The sequence below is a fragment of the Mastigoproctus giganteus genome, chromosome 13 (genome assembly GCF_048544385.1).
Source record: "Mastigoproctus giganteus isolate SK-2022 chromosome 13, ASM4854438v1, whole genome shotgun sequence".
Classification (NCBI taxonomy): domain Eukaryota; kingdom Metazoa; phylum Arthropoda; class Arachnida; order Uropygi; family Thelyphonidae; genus Mastigoproctus; species Mastigoproctus giganteus.
In genome coordinates this window covers 52,575,285-52,596,642 of record NC_143587.1, presented here as the reverse complement: position 1 = coordinate 52,596,642, position 21,358 = coordinate 52,575,285, and the positions used below count along the sequence as shown (strand labels likewise).

Below are 21,358 nucleotides of genomic sequence, written 5' to 3'. Positions count from 1 at the left end.
TGCTTGGTAATGTGAATTTCACATTCATTACAATATTTCTCATAAAAAATGAACTTGTTTTTGTTAAGTTGCACCTATTTGCTTCTAATCAGTGTGGGCATTTTTGTACTTTTAGCAATAAAACATTATTATTACTAGTCAAAAAATAATGTTAAACACACACACACACATCACGTGCACATTTTAGGTGCTGTCGCAGGTGAACCATGGTTAGCATGGGCACTCGGTCTGTGGTTACGCAGCCCCATTTTCAGTAGGGTTCGATGTATTATTATTAGCCATATGGTGCAAGGAAGCCTGAGGCTTATGCTGCACCAGTCAAAAAAAAAAAAAATTCTGAATTACCCCAAGAGAGAGAGAGAGAGAGAGAGAGAGAGAGAAAAAAAGAAAACAAGAGTCAGAAGTAGAAGGGAATCACCAAGAAAGAGAAGAATGATGATATCCAGCTCAGAACCCTGGGCGTGCTAAGCCCATACTCACCAGATGCTAGTCCCCATGATTAACTGTTTGTTGTGACGCATTACTCCCATCACCAGCATTCCATTACTGGCGAGTTGTGGCACAGTTGCTCTTCTGTTGCCACATACCATCCAGCAGAGCCTTTTGCTCATCTCGAGCTTCGATTAGCTGTGGTCGTCCAACACCTCTCCAGCGGTTCATGGGTTCCCCCTCCTCGGACCACTTTCAGTAGGTACTAACCACAGCTGACCATGAGCATCCCACCAGCCATGCCGTTTCAGATATGCTCTGACCCAGTCATCTGGCCATTACAATTTGGCCTTTGTCAAATTTGCTTAAGTCACTGCCTTTCCCATCTGAAGAACAAGAGTAACACTGATTAGCAGAGCTCAGTATCGGGTGTTTTTTGTACAGTGTCCCGGCCCACGCATGCCGTAGTTCACCTGCAGTTGCTTCAATTTGCATAACAACTCACTGGTCATAATGTTTTGGCTCATCGGTGTATAATCATCATCAGTAATTCAGTCTTGTGACTGGTCAGTTCCTCTGATGAGCTGTCTTCACCTTTATCTCTCCTGTGCCGATTGTTTTAGGTCCTTGAAATTTCGAAGTCCTGCTTCATCCAGCAACATCCCGATGAAGGTATATTTTATGCTTCCCCTAGGGCTTCTCCACATTCCCATCCATGGCATCCAGAAACAAGTGTAAAAAAATTATATAGTGGTAGAAATGTTTGTAAGATTAATGCATATCAGTTTAATGTGGGAAACCATTGTAATAATGTTAAAAGAGTATAATGCCAGAAAAAGGGGTGGATGGGATCTATATAACTATATTAAGGGAGGTAACAAAGGAAATAAGCAAACCCTTAGCCATAATTATGAAAGCATCTTTGCATTCATGGGAGATCCCTGTAGATTGGAGATGTGTGAATGTTTCCTCAGTTCCCAAAGGTGGATCAAAGGGGGGACATGAGTAATTACAGACCTGTTAGCTTAACCTCTGTTCCAGAGAAATTAATGGGGTCACTGTTTAAAGAAGTAATGTGGGACCATCTAGACAGGAGTGTCGTACTTCAGTCATGTCATGGGTTCATTAAGGGGAAATCTTATATGAACAATTTGATTGGGTACTACAATGTGGTTACAAAGGAATTGCATGCCAAAAATAATTTTAATATCATATACAGAGTTGTTAAAATTAAAGTATCCCTATGTGGAGAGCTCTGGAACGAGTTCTAAGGTTTGTACTGAAGAGAAATTTGTACAAAGGGTACAATAAAGAATGCGCTTGCCATTTATTGGGAAAAAAAATTAGTTACAAAATTTGTCACTGTATGGCACGTAACTACCTTAGTTACAATTATGCAAATAACACATTATTTGCATAATCATAAGTTATTGCCACAGCACCACTACTCAGCTCTACTGTACTGTATAAAAGCAAAGCAGTCTCTTCAAAATCATACAGTGCTGTAGATGTTTGCCTGCACTACAGCAGCAGTGCCAACAGCGTTGCAGGAAAAGGTGCTGTTAGTGAAGCTGTACTATCAAAACAGCAACAATGTAGCTGCGGCTATCAGAGAATTCCAGCGTCAGAAGAACATAAGGCATGGACCTATGACTGTTTGTGCTGTCCGCAAAATGATTGTGAAATTTGAAGCGACAGGACATCTTGGTGTTCAACCAGGTAGAGGTCAAAAACAAGTGGACTCCTCTCGTGTTGAAGATGTGGCTATGACTGTTGTGGATTTATCAGTCAATCTCCATGTGGTAGCGCAAGTGTGCCAGCTGTTTCTCGTGAAGTGGACATGCCGTATTCCACTGCAAGGCTAGTAATGCGTCAGGTGTTGCGGTACTATCCTTACAAGATGCACATGCTACAGCAGCTAAAGCATGGTGATGCAGATATTCCTTTCACATATGTATTCAGTTTCTGGTGCGAATAACAGTGGATATCACTTGACCATGGAACATCCTTTGGTGTGATTAAGCCCACTTCTGCTTAAATGGACAAGTGAATACGCACAACTGTCACATTTGGGCAACAGTAAACCCTCAAGTTATCCAAGAGGTTCCGTTGCATTCTCCAAAAGTGACAGTGTGGTGTGAATTTACAGCCACATTCATGATTGAGTCATATTTTTTTGAACAGGTAACACCGACTGAACCTCGCACCTGTTCCGTCACTGGACAGCGATATTATGAAATGTTGGCAAATTTCGCAATACCAGAGCTGCAACAACGTGAATGCCTTCAGGATACCATATTCATGCAAGATGGTGTGCAACCCCACATCCACCGTTGTGTCTACAGATTGCTAAGGCAACACTTTACAGACAAACAGGTCATCAGCCATTGTTACCAGACATCTTGGCCCCCCGATCACCGGACCTCACCCCATGCAACTTCTGGTTGTGGGATTTTTTGAAGAACCAGGTGTATCTTGAAGGATGTCAAACTCTGGCAGATCTGTAGGACAGCATTAGACGTCTTGTGCTGGCTATTCCAGTTGACATGTTATGTTCTGCTGTAGAAAATGGTGTTCTTCGAATGGAAACTGTTATTGACCAAAATGGAGGACACATTGAACAATTGTAGCATTGTTCAAGTGATTTGTATTGCCACAGCGCCATATAGTGACAAATTTTGTAACTAATTTTTTTTTACAATAAATGGCGAGAGCATTCTTTATTGCACCTGTTGTCCAAATTTCTCCTCAGTACAAACCTTAGAACTTGCTCCAGAGCCCTCTACATAGGGATATTTTAATTTTAACAACCCTGTACTTAGATTTCAGGAAAGCTTTTGATAATGTTCCAAATAAAAGACCGCTGTACAAATTGGAGCATTGTGGCATTAAGGGCATGTTACTGCTATGGATAAAAAGATGGTTGAGTGGGAGAAGACAGACAGTGGTTATCAGTGGACATTGCTCTTCATGAACTAATGTTATTAGTCGAGTCCCACAAGGTTTGGTCCTCTGCCCATTTTTGTTTTCTGTATTTATTAGGGACATTGATCAGGCTTAATATCTAAATTTGCAGATGATAATACAAAGGTTGGCAGGGTGGTTAATTACATTAATGAAGGTGTACTGCTACAACAAGATCTAGAAAAATTAGGCAGATGAGCTGAAAAATAGCAATTGAAGTTTAACCATGACAAATGCAAGGTATTATATATGGGTAGCAATAATCCTAGAGTAGTGTATCAACTGTGATGGTATTACACTCAGGGTAGTTGAAAACAAAAAAATACCTGGTGGTAATTGTGCAGTCAGATATGAAGTACTCTGAGCAGTGCAAACAGGCTGCCAGAACAGCTCATGGTGTTTTGGCAATGGTATACAGGAATTTTGCTAGTAGGGATATGGAGATGGTTATCCCATTGTTTAAGGCAATGGGCAGGCCCTAACTTGAGTCCTGCATACAGGTCTGGAGGCCTCATTTTAGGGAAACATAAGAGGACAATGAGATTGGTGAAGGAACAAAGGGATGCTCTTACCAAGAAAGGCTTCAGTATGGTTGCAGAATAGAGTGCAGAAGTTTGCCTTCAGCCAACAGGTGGTTGATTGTTGGAACAAGCTTCCATCTGTTGTTATGAAAGTGGATAATTTGAATAAATTCAAGGAAGAACTAGACAAAATATTGGAGAGGATGGATAGGTGTAATGCATTTTTTTGGCTGATGCTGTATGTATAAGCTTGCTTTCTTGCCAGTACTAATATTAATGCAGTGCATTTGAATTTCCCAAATATGACAGTTCATTTTACATCTGTGGTGACCACCCATCCCAATTTTCACAGAACAGTCCCAAAAAATTCGCTTACATTCTTGCAGCTTGAAATGGGGTTCAAATGTCTCACAATCAGCCAAACAAAATCTTTCTTCATAAAATCTAAATGGCAACACTGTTTAGTTGCCACACCGCACTGTACCACTGTCTGCACACTGGGAACTATCTGTCCCTCCCCCACTCCTCATATAACCGTTGTCTATTGTTACTGCTGTTACTACTCTATTTACTGTTAGTGAACAAACTAAAATTAACCTTGCTGTAATTTTAAGCTAGATTTTGCAGGTGTATTTTTTAGTTGTGTTTAATCATTTGATATTTAAGTTTTTACCATTGTGGTAGTGCTTACAGGACCACCTGATTCTTTCAAAGAAACTTAAGAGGATTTGTATTTTTCATAATGAATGGATATTAAAATATGCATGATTCGAACAACTACCTGATGATAACTCAAGCGCATTTTGCAAGGTATATAATAAGTTATTTGCTATATCTCATGGAGGAGGAAATAATATTAAAAAGCAAGCTGTGGCCGCTGAACTGGTATGAAAGCTCATGCTGTACTGCATGAGCTTTCATACAAATGACTACTGCAGAATGAAATTTATTTTTATATTTAATGACAAAATATCTAAAAAAATATCTTATGGCTGTATAAAATCTGAATCAATTGTAACTGAAGTTTTTGCACCAGTTTCTGTAAAGGAAATCATAAATATGCTTGAGGATATGCTAACACTTCCTTTTTATTCTGTGGCAAGTGATGCTTCAAACCACGGCTATGCAAAACTGTTCCCAATCACATTAAAATATTGGACCCCAAAACATGATGTAGAAAACAGTCTTAGATTTTTATGATGACCTGGACAAGACATCTGTTGGGATATCTCAACAAATGCAAAAGACTCCTGGACAATTCAGTAAGCATTGTTAATATTTCCTCTTACTTTGGAGATAATGCTAGTGTTAATTTTGCAAATCACAATTTGGTGTTCCAGAGATTAAAACTATTAAACCCAAATATTCAATGTGCTGATTGTCTTGCACATACTTTGCATAACTGTGCAAAACAAGTTGGTGAAAAACTACAGATTGATATTGAAAATCTTGTTATAAAGATATTTAATCACTTTTCTTCTGCAAAATGCATTGATGAGCTAAAAACGTATTTAGAAATGGAAGTATTTGGAGGTTTGTAAGAGTTGTGAAGCAGCCAGAGAGGAAATGTGGGTAATATCAGCACACTGTGCCTTTCTCAAAAATGCACTTTTGCCTTTCCAATACACCATAAAAGAACTAGAATAGGACAATAGTACAACACTAGAGCTGTATCCCCTGATGGAAAAATTGAGAAAAAAATTAGCCAAAGAAAAGATATGTTTGTTGGGGAAGAAACAGAGGAGATGTTGTTAAAATTAATGAAAAAAAATTCTATTTCTATTAAGAAAAACTTTCTCGCCTTTTATGACCAATCTCTCAAATATTTGGAAAAGTGGTTTGATTTCTCTGACAACTACCTGTATAAAATCCCAGAAAAAGGAACCAACATATTCTGGCTTCAAAGAAGTATTGTAGTTTTGAACTTGAAGACAACTTGGATGAATTATATGAAGAATTTTGTATAATAAAACCTACACTTGCATTGTTTCTGAACAATGAATCCAAGCAAATTCTTCTTGTTAGTGACAATGGTGTCAAATAGTTCTCGCAGCAGTCAATGGACTCCCAAATGTTGCATGATTACACTCATTTGTACAGTCTATTTCTGTGTGCAATGCTTATGTGGAGTGAGTTTTCTCAGTTATGAACTGCTACTGGATAATGCAATAAGAGCATCATAAACTATGTATAAGTATAGTGCAAAAGCATCAATAATACATAGCCAAATCTGAATTAACAGAATGTTAGCAAAACGGCATCGTTTTAAGTTATATCTCATATTGTGAATACCTTCACAACAAGTTGCCATGATATTGCGCTACTTCGAATAAGTAACACTTCACCCGAGGAGAAGACTGCTGTTACTTATTCTCAGATGGATACCACCACCTAGTTGGCACCGTTTCAGGGCTATTTATGTATGTATGTGAATATCTACTCGAATATCCACTTGTCCCTATTAGACTTAGAAAATCAAAAAAGGTAGAGGGAAAGTTATAGTAGGAGTGGAAGAGGAAAAGAAACGGTGTAGAAGAATGAAAGGGACAGTAACTCCTTCAACTCACACCACTCAAAAACTCATAAACTCCTCGAATAGGCAACGCTTCCCCAGTGGAGAAGGCTGTTGTTACCTATTCTTGGAAACTCCGGACATCATCAAGCTCCCCCTAGCGGCACTGTTTCAGGGCTATTTGGCCCTTCTTCGGTGGGTGGGTAGGTACCCGAGTGATGCAATGATGGCAAAACAGTTACGAAGTATAACTCCACAATACGAGAGATGCCTGATGGTGTATGATGTGTTTAGACTATAAAGCGTTTAGAGCTGAAGCCTCAAGCTATGGAACAGTCTAGACTATGCATAAGTATAGTTCGAAAGCATCAATAATACATAGCCAAATCTGAATTAACAGAATGTTAGCAAAACGGCATTGTTTTAAGTTATATCTCATATTGTGAATACCTTCACAATGAATTGCCATGATATTGCACCGAAGAAGGGCCAAATAGCCCTGAAACAGTGCCGTCTGGGTGGTGGTATCCATCTGAGAATAAGTAACATTAGTCTTCTCTTCAGGTGAAGTGTTACTTATTCGAAGTAGTGCAATATCATGGCAACTCGTTGTGAAGGTATATGAGATATACATAATGATGCCAATCTTATAACTATTTAGTAGTTAGCTGCGAGTAGGTCTGCTGCATTTGCACTAACTTGTAAATATATGTAAATATACAGCAATATACAGCAATGCCCCGCTTAGCACGACTTCAAATAGCACAGGTTTCACTATAACATAGTTTTCAATTAAGTTAAGTCAAAAATTTACTGTACATATTAAAACTCATTCAATAGCCTAGACAGGTACTATACATATATGCTGCTGTGCCAACTCTATTGTCTATCATGCACATGTGACAATAGCTCCTTTCAGGCAGTCAGCTGCAATGTGCAACAGTGTTCAGTATTCTTAATTCCATCCTGACGAGACGACGTGATAGTTTTTCAAACTTTTCATTTCAAAATTTATTTTTTACCCCTTTAAATATGATCGAAAATATATCTGCATCTTGGCTAGAAATCACTGCTCTATTTGGTAAATGATTTCACTGGTTTTGAATCGCAAGTTCAGATAATTGCCAAAGACATTGTGAAGGTCGGAAAAGACTTGTGATTTGAAACTTTGGACACTGCCAATGTACGTGACTGCACTGACTCACATGCGACTTATATGATGCAACTCTCCTTGAAATTGACGAGCAAACTGCATATGCAGAAGAGGAAAACAATTCTGAAGTAGATAACACTGAAGTGCCACCAAAACAATTTTCAACAGAAGAACTGGAGAAAGGTTTTTGCACGATTGACATGGCCTGCGAGGCGATTACGAATGGAGATCCGAATGTTAGCGTAGAATCAAGATACGGCAAATTTTACGAGATGGGATTTGATGCTACAAAGACTTGTATGCCTAGAAAAAGAAGAGATGGCTTTACCAGACTTCATTATTGAAATACCTAAATAAATAACTGCTTTTTTAAAGATTTTTTTCTCATCTCTCATGATATTACCTTTTCATTAATAAAATTTTTGAAATATTTATTTTTAATTTCAAATCCTTTTAATTGGCTATCAAGTGCAAATTGTTTATAGATTTATTGTAATTTGTTTATAGACTGTTTCTCTGGTACGCATTCAATTAAAACCCATTATAATTATACCTCAATCAGCACGGTTTCACATAACACGGAATAGTTCCTGTACCAATTATCAGTGCTATGCGGGGTATTGCTATATATTAAGAAATGACTATTTACATGATGCGCACAATATATTAGTACACTTTTAAGAATTATTTCATAAAATATTTTGTTATTTTTTGTTGTACACTTGATTTTACTGTACATCATTCATAATGTTCACATTTGTTTAAACACTCAAATATATTTTCTTTGCATTGAAGGCCTCGGCGCAAAGTTTCAAATGCTGCCAACATTTTTGGAAAGTTTAATATTGCCCTCATTTTCATCCAACTCACCGTTGATATTGTCACAAGTTCTTTGAATACTCTCCAAAATGTTGGAGTTGCTTGGATGTTCAGCTACTATGACATCATTATCAACTCCTAAAAATTCGTCAAGAACAATTTTTTTCACTGATCAAACCTTACGCTTGGAGTTCTTCCCAAGATTGTTTATTATCTTGTAGTAGGTCATCCCTCTCATCACCGTTAATTGGCATTTTAGCAAGACGTGTTTTTGCAAAACAATTTTTAATTATCGTTTCCATCATATCTTGACTTCACACTTTCACCAACATCTGCAAATCTATATCAGAATCTATAGGTTGGTTGGTTTCTATTCTCAGTATAATTTTTCCTTCAGTATGTAATTTTTCAAATTCTTGATAATGCCTTGGTCCATTGGCTGTAGTTTAGACAAGGTATTCTGAGGAAAGAAAATAAGCTTCACACTTAAGTTTCGAAATTGCCAAGTGAAGGTGGGCAGGGAAGTTGCCAACAATCAATGCGATTTTTCTGTTTTGTTTTGTCATCTTTCTATCAAAATTTAACATCCACTGTTAAAAAATTTCACTTGTCATCCAAGATTTTTTGTTGTAGTTGTAGTCCAACTCTAATGACTTTACTCCTTTGAAACGTCAGGGTTGTTTACTTTTGCCTTTTACCAAAAGCTTCAGTTTTTCATTAACAGCCATATTTGCACCAAACAAGACTGTAATTCTCTCCTTACTATTTTTACCACGTAAACATTTATCACTTTTAAAAGTCAGTGTCTTGTCAAAGTTAGTTTAAAAAATGACCTGTTTCATCAATGTTGAATATGTCTTTGGGCTCATAGTCCTCTATAATTTTTTTAAAACTGTTTCTTTCCAACAGGTAGTCTTCTTCGATTACAACTCCACTTTCACCAGAAATAACTTTTTCGAGTAAGCCATGGTGCTTTTTAAATTTTTCCAGCCAACCAGAATGTTTTGTGCCCCAGAAAAGATGCCTACTTCATAGTCTTTTCTTTTATTAATGGCCCTGATATTGGCATGCTTTGGTCTCAAATCAACTTCACCCACTTAAAATTTTCATACAGGCATAATTTCACACACTTCTGACTGGATCCTGTTTCCTCAAACAGTTTGAGAATCAAAACACAGTTTTTCAGAATGGTTGACACACTACTAGCAGGGATACCAAATTTTTTAAAGTGATTTCTTTTTTTTTTAATGTCCCGATTTACACTATTAAGCACTTCCACATTTTCCACTACACCCAAGGATTTCCTCTTAGACATTGTAAGGTTAATTGCACAGCAGCTAAACAAAACTGATTTGGGGCCACTTATACCTACCATGTAAACAGAGACAGGTGAGATTTACTGTAAGTGTGGATAACTAATTTCTGCAAAACAACAGATGAATTAGCATTAGTTGAGACATATGGTGCAAGAAAGCAAATTTATACAGCATCAACCAAAAAAACTCTCCCATTTCACCCACCCATTCACTCCAAATGTTTGTCTAGTTCTGCCTTGAATTTATTTAAGCTGTAAACTTCCACAACAACAGATGGAAACTTATTCTAGCAATCAGCCACGTGCTAGCTAAAGACAAATTTCTGCCCATCTGTTTTACAACTGTCTTTCCTCAATTGTAATCTGAGCAAGAGGAAGAATCCCATTAGCATTGACTTTGCTCAAACTGTTCAGTCTTATATACCTCAATCAGATCACCTTGCAAGTGCCTAGTCTCCAGACACTGCAATTTGCAAAACTTAGGCCTTTCTTGGTAAGAGAAACTCTTTGTTCCACTCACCAATCTCGTTGCCCTCCTCTAAACTCATTCTAGCAGCTTCCTAAAATGATACCTCCACACCTGTATGCAGTACTCAAGGTGTGGCCTGACCATTGCCTTATACAAGGGGATAATCAGCCTGTCTGCACTGCTCCGAAAACTTCTTATCTGACCAGCATAATTACTCCTAGGTCTTTTTTCACTCTCCACTTCCCTGAGTGTAGTACCACACAGTTGGTATGTTACTCTGGGGGTTACTGCTACTCATATACAGTACTTTGCATTTGTCAATGTTAAACTTCAGTTGCCACCTCTCAGCCCATCTGCTCAACTTTTCTAAATCCTGTTGCAGTTGCAAACTGTCATTAACAGCCCTGTCAACCTTCATATCTTCTGCAAACTTGGACTTTAAGCCTGATAAAAAAACTTCATCAGTATCATTGACAAATACAGAAAACAAAGTGAGCCCAGCATCGAACTCTGGACAACTCCACTAATAACATTAGTCCACGAAGAGCAGTGTTCATTGATTACCACTCTCTGTCTGCTCCCACTCAACCTTCCCTTTATCCATAGCAGCAACTTGCCCTTAAATGCCATACTTCAATCTGTACAGTAATCTTCCATGTGCAACAGTATCAAAAGCTTTCCTAAAACCCAAGTATATGATATCAAAATTACTTTTTACATCCAGTTCCTTTGTGACCACACCATAGTATCCAATCAGATTGGTCAGACAAGGCTTTCCCTAAACAAACCCATGAAGAAACTTATGAAAATCTGGGATGAAGGAAAATTGCTCTCTCCTAATTCTTTATTAGGGTGCTTATGGTATAAAACAGGTTGACCCTGGCCAATGTCCGAATCAAGAATATGCTTTTATCTTTGCCAATGACTGTGGACACATAGATAGCATTTTACCAGTGCGACTTCTTGATACAGTAGAAGCGGTTGTATAGGCTTTATGGGTACCATTAAATTGTGGAATGTTTTAGCTCTTAATTTGTGCTCTATCTTAACAAGTACAGGTCACTGTTGAACAAAAGCCGAGAATTAGGGTTGAATTTGAAAGTGTCTGCAATTCTGCCCAGACACGATAGGAGGGAGTATATGATGAGAGCCTTGTCGATCAATTCGGCCCTGGAAAGATTGTGCAAGGCTCAAAGGGTAGAATTTTTTTCAGCCTGGACTGTACTTGTTAACAGGAGAGATTGCTTCTACAGGGATGGGATACACTTAAATAGAAAGGGTGCAAGAATATTTGCTGATGCTATCGAGGCAGTGTTAGGTGGGTCGGAAAACTGCTAGCTTGGGGGGAGACAAAGACCAATAGATTGACAGTAGCCACTGGCAGAGGTGAAAGAGATTCTTGCACTGCTTCTATTAGAATGAGCAGAAGCCTGAAAAACAAGATGCATGGTATTTCAGAGACTGCTGGGAGCCATTGTGGTACAAGTAAACACATGGGTTGTGTTAGGGTAGCTAAGAATAGAAACAGGTGCAGGTATACTTGCGTGTACACCAATGCTAGGAGTTTAGTAAATAAATTTGATGAATTTGAGGTATTGCTCAAAACATCGAAGGCAGATATTGTTGGGATATCAGAGACGTGGTGTCACACAGATATAAGGGATGCGGAACTGCAATTTGGGGAGTACAACGTCTACAGAAAGGATAGACAGGATAGGAAGGGGGGAGGTGTTATGCTATTAGTTAAGAAACACATAAAAACCAAGGAAGTGAAGCCAGTCGACATCGCTGGACAGTGCAGTGTGGAGTCAGTTTGGTGTGACATAAGCATTGGGAGATCAAAATTGAGAGTAGGAGTGTGCTATAGGCCTAATGACTCTGATGAGTATAATAAGGAACTGTACAGGGAAATAGAGTGGGCCAGTAAATCAGAGTGTCTTATAATGGGAGATTTTAATTTCCCAGATATTGACTGGAATTTGGGGGCTGGTTACTCACACACTAGCAGGACTTTTGTGGATTTATTGGATGATTGTTTTCTACATCAGCATGTTCGGGAGGCAACTAGAGGGAGTAATACTCTTGATTTGATTATCAGCAGTGATTCTTCATGCATTAAGAATCTGCAGATAAACGAACCACTAGGTGGCAGTGATCACAGTGTGCTGAAGTGGGATTTACTCAAAGAGGTAACTACCATTAGGGGTAAAGGGAAGGGTTATTGCTTCCGTAAAGGCGACTACGATGGACTGAGACAGTATTTAAATTCTATACAGTGGGACCAACTGATGATGTTACCAACAGCAAATTCAAAATGGGAAGCATTCAAAGAACTTATCTTGGAAGCTACTAGGCTTTACATACCAACTAAGAAATATTGTTCAAGGTTTAGGCCAAAATGGATGTCAGATGAACTAATGAGGCATATGGCAGAGAAGAAAAATGCATGGGATACTTACAAATTAACACATGACACAGAAGCCTATGATAGATACAAGTTGATATGCAACCAAGTTACAAAGGAGGTTAGGCAGGCAAAGGCAGATTACGAGAAATCCTTGGCAAGGGATGCAAAGAAAAACAGGAAAGAGTTCTTTACTTATTTAAACTCTAGAAGGAAAGGGATGAATCAGATTGGTCCACTTGATATTGATGGGTCAAGTGTTGATGATCCTGCTCAGGTGGCTAACAAACTAAATGAATATTTTGCATCGACATTCACACATGAGGAGTTATTCAGCGAGGGGAATGCCAGAGGTGTATTCAACTCTAGCAGTAAGTTACAGAATCTTGAAATAACTGGGAGTAAAGTGGAGGAGAAACTGTTGAAGATAAACACAAGAAAGGCACCCGGGGTGGATGGGATCTATCCAGTTATATTAAAGGAGGCAGCAAAGGAAGTAAGCAAACCCTTAGCCATAATTATGAGAGCTTCCTTGGACTCAGGGGAGGTACCCATAGACTGGAAATGTGCAAATGTGACCCCAATTCACAAAGGAGGATCAAAGGCTGACACAAGTAATTATAGACCTGTGAGCTTGACTTCTGTTCCAGGAAAATTAATGGAGGCACTGGTTAAAAACGCACTGCAGGATCATTTAGACAAGACTTCAGTTATAGCTCAGACACAGCATGGTTTTGTTAAGGGGAAGTCTTGCCTGACCAACTTGATTGGATACTATGATGCAGTCACAAAAGAACTGGATGCAGGGAATAACTTTGATATTATATACTTGGATCTTAGAAAGGCTTTTGATACTGTTGCACATGGAAGACTGCTACACAAATTGGAGCAGTGTGACATTGGAGGCAAATTGCTGCTATGGATAAAGGGGTGGTTGAGGGGGAGAAGACAGAGAGTGGTAATCAATGGACACTGCTCATCGTGGACTGATGTTATTAGTGGAGTCCCTCAGGGCTCAGTGTTGGGTCCATTATTGTTTTCTGTATTTATAAATGATATTGATGATGGTATATCGGGATTAATGTCCAAGTTTGCAGACGATACAAAGGTTGGCAGGGTTGTCAAGGACACTACTGACACTATGCTTCTGCAACAGGATCTGGAAAGGTTGAGCAGATGGGCTGAGAGGTGGCAAATGAAGTTTAACATTGACAAATGTAAAGTACTACACATGGGAAACAGCAACCCCAGAGCAACGTATCAACTCTATGGTACAACACTGACAGTGGTAGAGAATGAAAGGGACTTGGGGGTGGTTGTGCAGGCAGATATGAAGTTCCCTGAGCAGTGCAGACGGGCTGCAAGAGTAGCTCATGGAGTATTGTCAATGATATACAGGAATTTTTCCAGCAGGGATAAGGAGGTGATTATTCCATTGTATAAGGCAATGGTCAGGCCACACCTAGAGTACTGTATACAGGTCTGGAGGCCTCATTTCAAGAAGGATGTAGAGCTGCTGGAACGAGTACAGAGAAGGGCAACAAGATTAGTGAATGGAACAAAGGGGTGCTCTTACGAAGAAAGGCTTAAGTTTTGCAAATTACAGTGTCTGGAGACTAGGCACCAGCGAGGTGATCTGATAGAGGTGTATAAAGCCTTGAATGGTTTAAGCATGCTCAATGCTGATGGGATTCTTCCTCTAGCTCAGAATAATCACCTGAGAGGGCATAAATTCAAATTGAGGAAAGACAGATGTAGGATAGACGTGCGGAAATTTGCCTTTAGCCAGCGAGTGGTTGGTTGGTGGAACAGACTTCCATCCCTTGTGGTGGAGGTTGATAGCCTAAATAAGTTTAAGGCTCAGCTGGACAGGTATTTTGAACGAACAGAGGGGTGAAGTGGAAGTGGTTTTTTTTTTTTTTTTTTTTTTTTTGGCTGATGCTGCATAAGCTTGCTTTCTTGCATCAAATGCCTCTACTAATGCTAATGCTAATTCCTTTAGCTCTTAAAAGGTAAAGGGATTAACTCTTAATTGGTGCTTTCTACAGCACCAGCTCTATTGCCTGAATGCCAGATGTGCAAACAGTGTGTATCCAGGTCTCCCGAAATCAGTTTGTTGTGCGGAAATTTTCTTTGTTATACTGAAAATATTTTCAATGTAATGACCAAGGGGAAATAAAAAAAAAATCACAAAATAGAAAAGTTTGTTATATGGAAGTTCATTAAAGAGAGGTCCAACTGTATTTGGTAAGTAACATGATAGTAGAATTGTATTATATTCAAACTTTAATAAAATATCATGGAGGCATGATCTTTGCTGTGTTTTTTGAATTTGTTTCATTTTACCAAATAATATGTGCTTTCTATACCGCTGTCACTATTGATGATGATGAGTAATGTAAAACTGCTCAAATTAATCCTCTTTAATTCACATAAAGATATTTTTGCATAAAAAAATAACTTAAAAATTAAAATATCTCTTAGAGGGACAACCATGTGAATTATAGTATTGTTTCAATATAACTTTTGCTTTCAATCTGTATCATGATGTTAAAATTTGAGAAGTGTGAATATAAAAAAATTAGATCTCTCACCTTTGTGTACAAATCACACCATTGCCTCACTCCTACAACTTGATTCAAAGCAACCAGCTTTGTTAATTTTTTTTTAATTATAAAAAAATTAAAATAGAGTTAAAATGAGAAACAGTCACTTTTCAAATTCTTCATTCTTGCTTTTTTTTTTTTTTTTTTTTCCTAACTAAGTTTTGTGTCAAGTGCAGATAATGATATGCTATATTCAAGGTAAGACTATATCATATCACAGCTGGCCGGCTTACAATATTAGCTTTAGTATTCTTTTGTTCAAAACTCTTTTGAAAGAAACTGAGTAGGAAATTAGCAGTCAAACCTTCTGATCTCTTGCCAAAGCTGTTGCTGCCAACAGTGGAAGAATCATTGTGCTGCAGAGTCCATCCATATTCCACCTATGTTACAGCTTGTGTAATAGACCCAACAGGGGCTATTGTGCTTTCTGACTTATTGGCATTATACTTTTTTTGCTAACCCTTGATCTTGGTATCGTCATCTGTCGTAGTGAAGACATTCCATTCAATGTCTCCCCTGGTTTTCTGACAGAAAGACATTGGAAAGATTTGAACAAACTTGATACTAAAGAAGTTTAAATCCTGGTGGCATTTCTCTTTTTGTTCTAAAAAGTACTGCAAAAGGGCTTTGATGCTTTTATTCTTGCATAATATTACTACCCGCTGCTTACTTTACTGAATCAACATTAGTGACTGAGTTAGCGTCATTTAGGAAGTGGTGTAATTTCCGTATCTTAGTATGAACTTACTCTACCGAATCAGTGTTAGTGGCTGAGTTAGCATCGTTGGTGCCATTTAGGAAGTGATGTCATTTGTGTCATTTAAAATCAACAGCCACCTAGGGGGAAGTGATGTAAGTTGCGTCCTTTCCGTAAGAAAATTTCGTTATCAATCGGTTTTACTCCAGTGTCGCCATAGATGTTTTCACATCAAAAATTTTTCACATGCTGTACTTTTTCAAAGTTGTCTATGATCTTTTTGAACAACTCTCACATGTGTATGTATACACATAAAATGATCACATGTATTTCATACATATGTTGGTATTTTGCTGAAACGATATATTTTCTCTTTAATTTCTTTGCTGTAATTCAAGATTGAAAATGTAATGTTTATAATATATTGAAGTAATGTATTTTTTTAAAGATAAATTAATGTGAGATTAATAAAATTCCACAAGTTTTATTCATATTGGCATATAAATTTAGTGTTCAAACCTTTTGAACACTAAAGTTCTAATATTATGTGAAAGGTAGTGTGTGGCATATATGATGCATAACCGATAATCTCCAGTAAGCATCATATATCTGTCACTAAAGCATATATTGATGAAATAACTTAGATAAAATAAGACAGCTAAAACAATATGTAATTAAAAGGTTTAAGCATACAGTATAAATCCTTTAAACATGTTAGTACAATATGCCAGAATTTCTCTGCATTTTATGGCACATTGTATTAGTATATTATAAAGATTTTCAGACTACACCGCTGTAGTCATTTATTTATATACTATAAATATAATAGTAGGAATCTTTCAGCCATTACTTTTCATGGGAAAAAAAATGCTGTAACTAAGAAAATGCATTTTTGGACGCATATTTATATGAACTTTTTTACTTATTTTGATACGTGGAACTATCCATTTTATGGGATGTAGAATGGATGTAATGATTGATAGGTTAATTAATACTACTTGCTGTGCTATAAGTCAATATATGCCGTGTGATTATCTTAATATCCTACAAATTCGTAGAGAAAGTTAAATTTTCACAGATAGTATTCACTGGAGGGAATGATGTCATTCTGATACAGTCGTTCTGTTGTTTGACTACTAATATCACTCCTCAATAAATAATAGTGTTCAGCTTTGTTTTTTTTGTTTTTTTTCCTTTTCTAAAAGAACTTTGATTTCTCAACATTATTTTACAAAATAAACAAAATATTTTTTATCTGATGTCAAATAAAAATTCAATTTATATTTTAATTTTGAGTTTATTGAACTACTTTAAAAATTTGTGTTGGCAGCATTTGTTCTAAAATGTATGGGCTTGAAACTAACATAATTTCCTTACAATTTGCAGACATTCCACTTTCATATGGTGTATATGAGGTAGTTAATGATCCTAGTAACATACACATGTGTGAGTTTCTGTGGGACCCTACAAAGGAAACCGGTGTTTTTGTAAGGGTACGTTTCTTTTTCTTTCTTTTTTTTTAATTAAAGACAGTTCTTTAACTACTTGACTGTAATTAGATAATATTTATCTCTACTACTTGGTTATATTGATATGATTATTCAGTATTACGATTTTATTTGCAAACTTCAAGCTACATGGCTTCAGATATGTTCACCTATTTGGATATATTTTATGGCAAATTTATTCCTAGATAAATATACTATTTATATGAATTAGTTTAGGTGGTTATGACTCTAAAGATAGAAACTGTATAAATACCAGAAAAGTTTATTTTCCTGGATTGCTAGTTATTCCTTGGAATATGATCATCCTCATATTCCAACCACCTTTTATGTAGTGCCTCAGAAGTTGCTAGACAGAGTAATTGCTTAGCAGCCTCTGAAGAACACTGCAGAAGGTGTTTGGATTGTGACTGACAATCTGTAGTTTTAGTGATCAGGAAATGTAAATGATATTACATAATATGATTTTGTTCAATCAAAAATGCACATAGTACAAAAAAATAAGAATGACATTGAATGTTCATATTGGCAGTAGTAATATAGAAGAATTTGTCACTCACTAAAGACAGAGTATAACTATCTTCAAATTCCTGAAACAATCTGCTTAGTTAGAGGTTCTCAAACTTTTATATACTTGCTCCTCCTAACGTATTTCAAAAAATTTCATGCCACCTTCAAGGACAGATGTCCTTGAAGGTGGCAAATAAACAGATGTAACAAAATTGAGCTGAGTATGCATACTTTTATAAATTATTATGCATTTCAGTACATTTGATCTCAAAGATTACAATGAAATGTGCTTCATAAAAACAACACATGACCCCCCCCTCCCAAAAAATAAAATAAAATAAAATCATGTTCGGGGAGACATGCCCCCACACTTTGAAAACCTCTACACTAGGTAAACATTCTCTTTGAGAAGAATCACTGAGCAGGTTGTAAATGCTGCAAATCAGGACTAGTTCTCCACTTTTTGAAAAGATTAAGAGCCATAATAAAAGAACAGTTTGCACTCTTCTTATTTTTCATCAACACATGATAGAAAGTAAGTTTGCTATGCAAAGGTTGACCAGGTATTCCTCATTGAAAAAAATCCCATGGATGGATGATGTCATCTATTTCTGCTCAATAGATTCAGTACTGATTTCACTATCTGGAAATTGCAGATCGTCTTATTTGAGGAAAGATCAAGATACTTTAAGAGAATCAGCTGAGAGGGCAGGAAAGACAACTTGAGCTTCCTGAAAAGCCATTTAACTATCTGAAACTTTTGTCTGGGGATTGTTTGAAGATTATATTGCACTGGTACAGACCAGGTGGTCAGTTGCATAAATCATGAGATAATGAATATACATGACAAAATACTTTAGAACTGCTTTCTGATCACAGATAGATTTTTTTTTTTTTTATAGCAAAAACATTGTTTAAATTTGACTGCTGCCTGTCTTTCTAGTCTGCTTCAGCTAGAAGCAGTTCAGAAATTGACAAAGGATGTCCATTTCCCCCCCCCCCCACTTTTCACATCTGGCAATCTGATATTGAGATGTGGGGATAAAAATAATAGTTTTAAATCTAGAAAACTAATCATATGTTATAGGTGAATTACTATAAAATATCAATATAAATACGCCATAGATACTGAGTGTCCACGTTTTAGACACGAATGCGATTTATATTTTACCACTTTTAGTCATCTGGCTGTGCCTTATACACTCAGCCAGATATTATATGACAATGTGTCTGCTGTTTTTCGCTTTCTAAAATCAGTAAACCTTTTTACTCACATTTAAAAATTTACCTTGTTATTGTTACTTGTTTATTGATATTTGTCTTATACATTTTATACTTGTTTTTATGTCTTGACTTAATGACCTAATTCATTAGGCCACTGAAAGTTTTATTTTTTTATGACCAGGTTTTGGCGCATTATAGCCTTAGTTGCTAATGCACCAATAAAACCCAAACAACTAACACCATAGATAGCTCATAAAAGAAAAACTACAATCGTAAAGGCATTGATTTAATTGTATGGTGTTGATATGCCCATATTGTGACTACGTTCACAACGAGTTACTGTATAGTATTTCACTACCTTGAATAAGTAATGCTTCTCTAATAGAGAAAACTATTGTTACTTATTTTCAGTGGACACCACCACCCAGACGGCACCACTTCAGGGCTTGTTGGCCTATCGTCGGTGGGTGGGCAGGTACCCTGGTGTTGCAGTTATGCCAACCCAGTTGTGAAGTTAATTCCACAATATCAGAGAAGATGCCAGAAGGTGTACAGAATAACACTATATTAAAATATACTATAAAATATCAGTGTCAGGGGTAAAGGAAAGGGTTTTTGCTTCCGTAAAGGGGAGTACAGTGTTCTCAGACAGTTTTTAAATTCTGTACAGTGGGATCAACTGACGATGTTACCAACAGTAAATTCTAAGTGGGAAGCATTCAAGGAATTAATCGTGGAAGCTACTAGACTTTATATACCGATTAAGAAATATCGTTCAAGGTTTAGGCCTAAATGGTTATCAAATGAACTAATGAGACTCGTGACAGAGAAGAAAAATGCATGGGATGCATATAAATTATCAGGTGACGCAGAAGCCTGTGGCAGATATAAGCTAGTCTGTAATCAGGTCACAAAGGAGGTTCGGCAGGCGAAGGCGGATTACGAGAAATCTTTGGCAAAGGATGCTAAGAAAAACAGCAAGGATTTCTTTACTTATATAAACTCTAAAAGGAAGGGGATGAATATGATTGGTCCACTTGACATCGATGGTTCGACTGTTGATGATCCTGCTCAGATAGCAAACAAACTGAATGAGTATTTTGCATCTACATTCACACGTGAGGAATTATTACAGTTTGAAAATGGAAGAAGGTTATCAAATTGTAGCAGTGTGCTTAATGATTTTGTAATAACTGAGAGCAAAGTGGAGGAAAAATTGTTGAAGTTAAACATAAGAAAGGCACCTGGGGTGGATGGGATCTATCCAGTTATTTTAAAGGAGGCGGCAAAGCAACTAAGCAAACCCTTAGCCATAATTATGAGAGCATCCTTGGACTCAGGGGAGGTTCCCACGGACTGGAGATATGCAAATGTGTCCCCAATTCACAAAGGTGGATCGAAGGGTGACACGAGTAATTACAGACCAGTTAGTTTAACTTCTGTTCCGGGTAAAATAATGGAGTCACTGGTTAAAGATGCATTGCAGGATCATCTAGACAAGACTGCAGCAATAATTCAAACACAGCATGGGTTTGTTAAGGGAAAGTCTTGTCTGACAAATTTGATTGGTTATTATGATGTGGTCACAAAGGAACTGGATGCGAAAAATAATTTTGATATCATATACTTGGATTTCAGGAAAGCTTTTGACACTGTTGCGCATGGAAGACTACTGTACAAATTGGAGCAGAATGGTATTAAGGGTAAGTTGCTACAATGGATAAAAGGATGGTTAAGTGGGAGAAGACAGAGGGTGGTAATCAATGGGTGCTGCTCTTCGTGGACTAATGTTATTAGTGGAGTCCCACAGGGTTCGGTGTTGGGTCCACTGTTGTTTTGTGTATTTATCAATGATATTGATGAAGGTGTATCAGGCTTAATGTCGAAGTTTGCAGATGACACAAAGGTTGGCAGGGTTATTAATGACAGTAATGGCAGTATGCTACTGCAACAGGATCTAGATAATTTGGGCAGATGGGCTAAGAAGTGGCAACTGAAGTTCAACCTTGACAAATGCAAAGTACTGCATATGGGTAGAAGTAACCCCAGAGAAACGTACCAACTGTGTGGTACTACACTTAAGGTGGTAGAAAATGAAAAAGACCTGGGAGTAATTGTGCAGTCAGATATGAAGTTTTCTGAGCAATGCAGACAGGCTGCTAGGGCAGGTCATGGGGTTTTGTCAATGATATATAGGAATTTTGCTAGCAGGGAAAAGGAGGTGATTGTC

At 37.4% G+C, this 21,358-nt stretch overlaps 1 protein-coding gene across 3 annotated transcripts in view; it reads left to right on the top strand.

Moving 5' to 3' along the window:
• Positions 1-21,358, top strand: part of LOC150076054 (transcription factor CP2-like protein 1) — a 274,831-nt gene that overhangs the window by 134,441 nt on the left and 119,032 nt on the right. For all 3 annotated transcript variants that reach the window (XM_090387036.1, XM_090387034.1, XM_090387035.1), the window contains exon 8: positions 17,276-17,382. In XM_090387036.1, the coding sequence (XP_090243162.1) occupies positions 17,276-17,382 (107 nt within the window). The remainder of the gene's footprint in view (positions 1-17,275; positions 17,383-21,358) is intronic.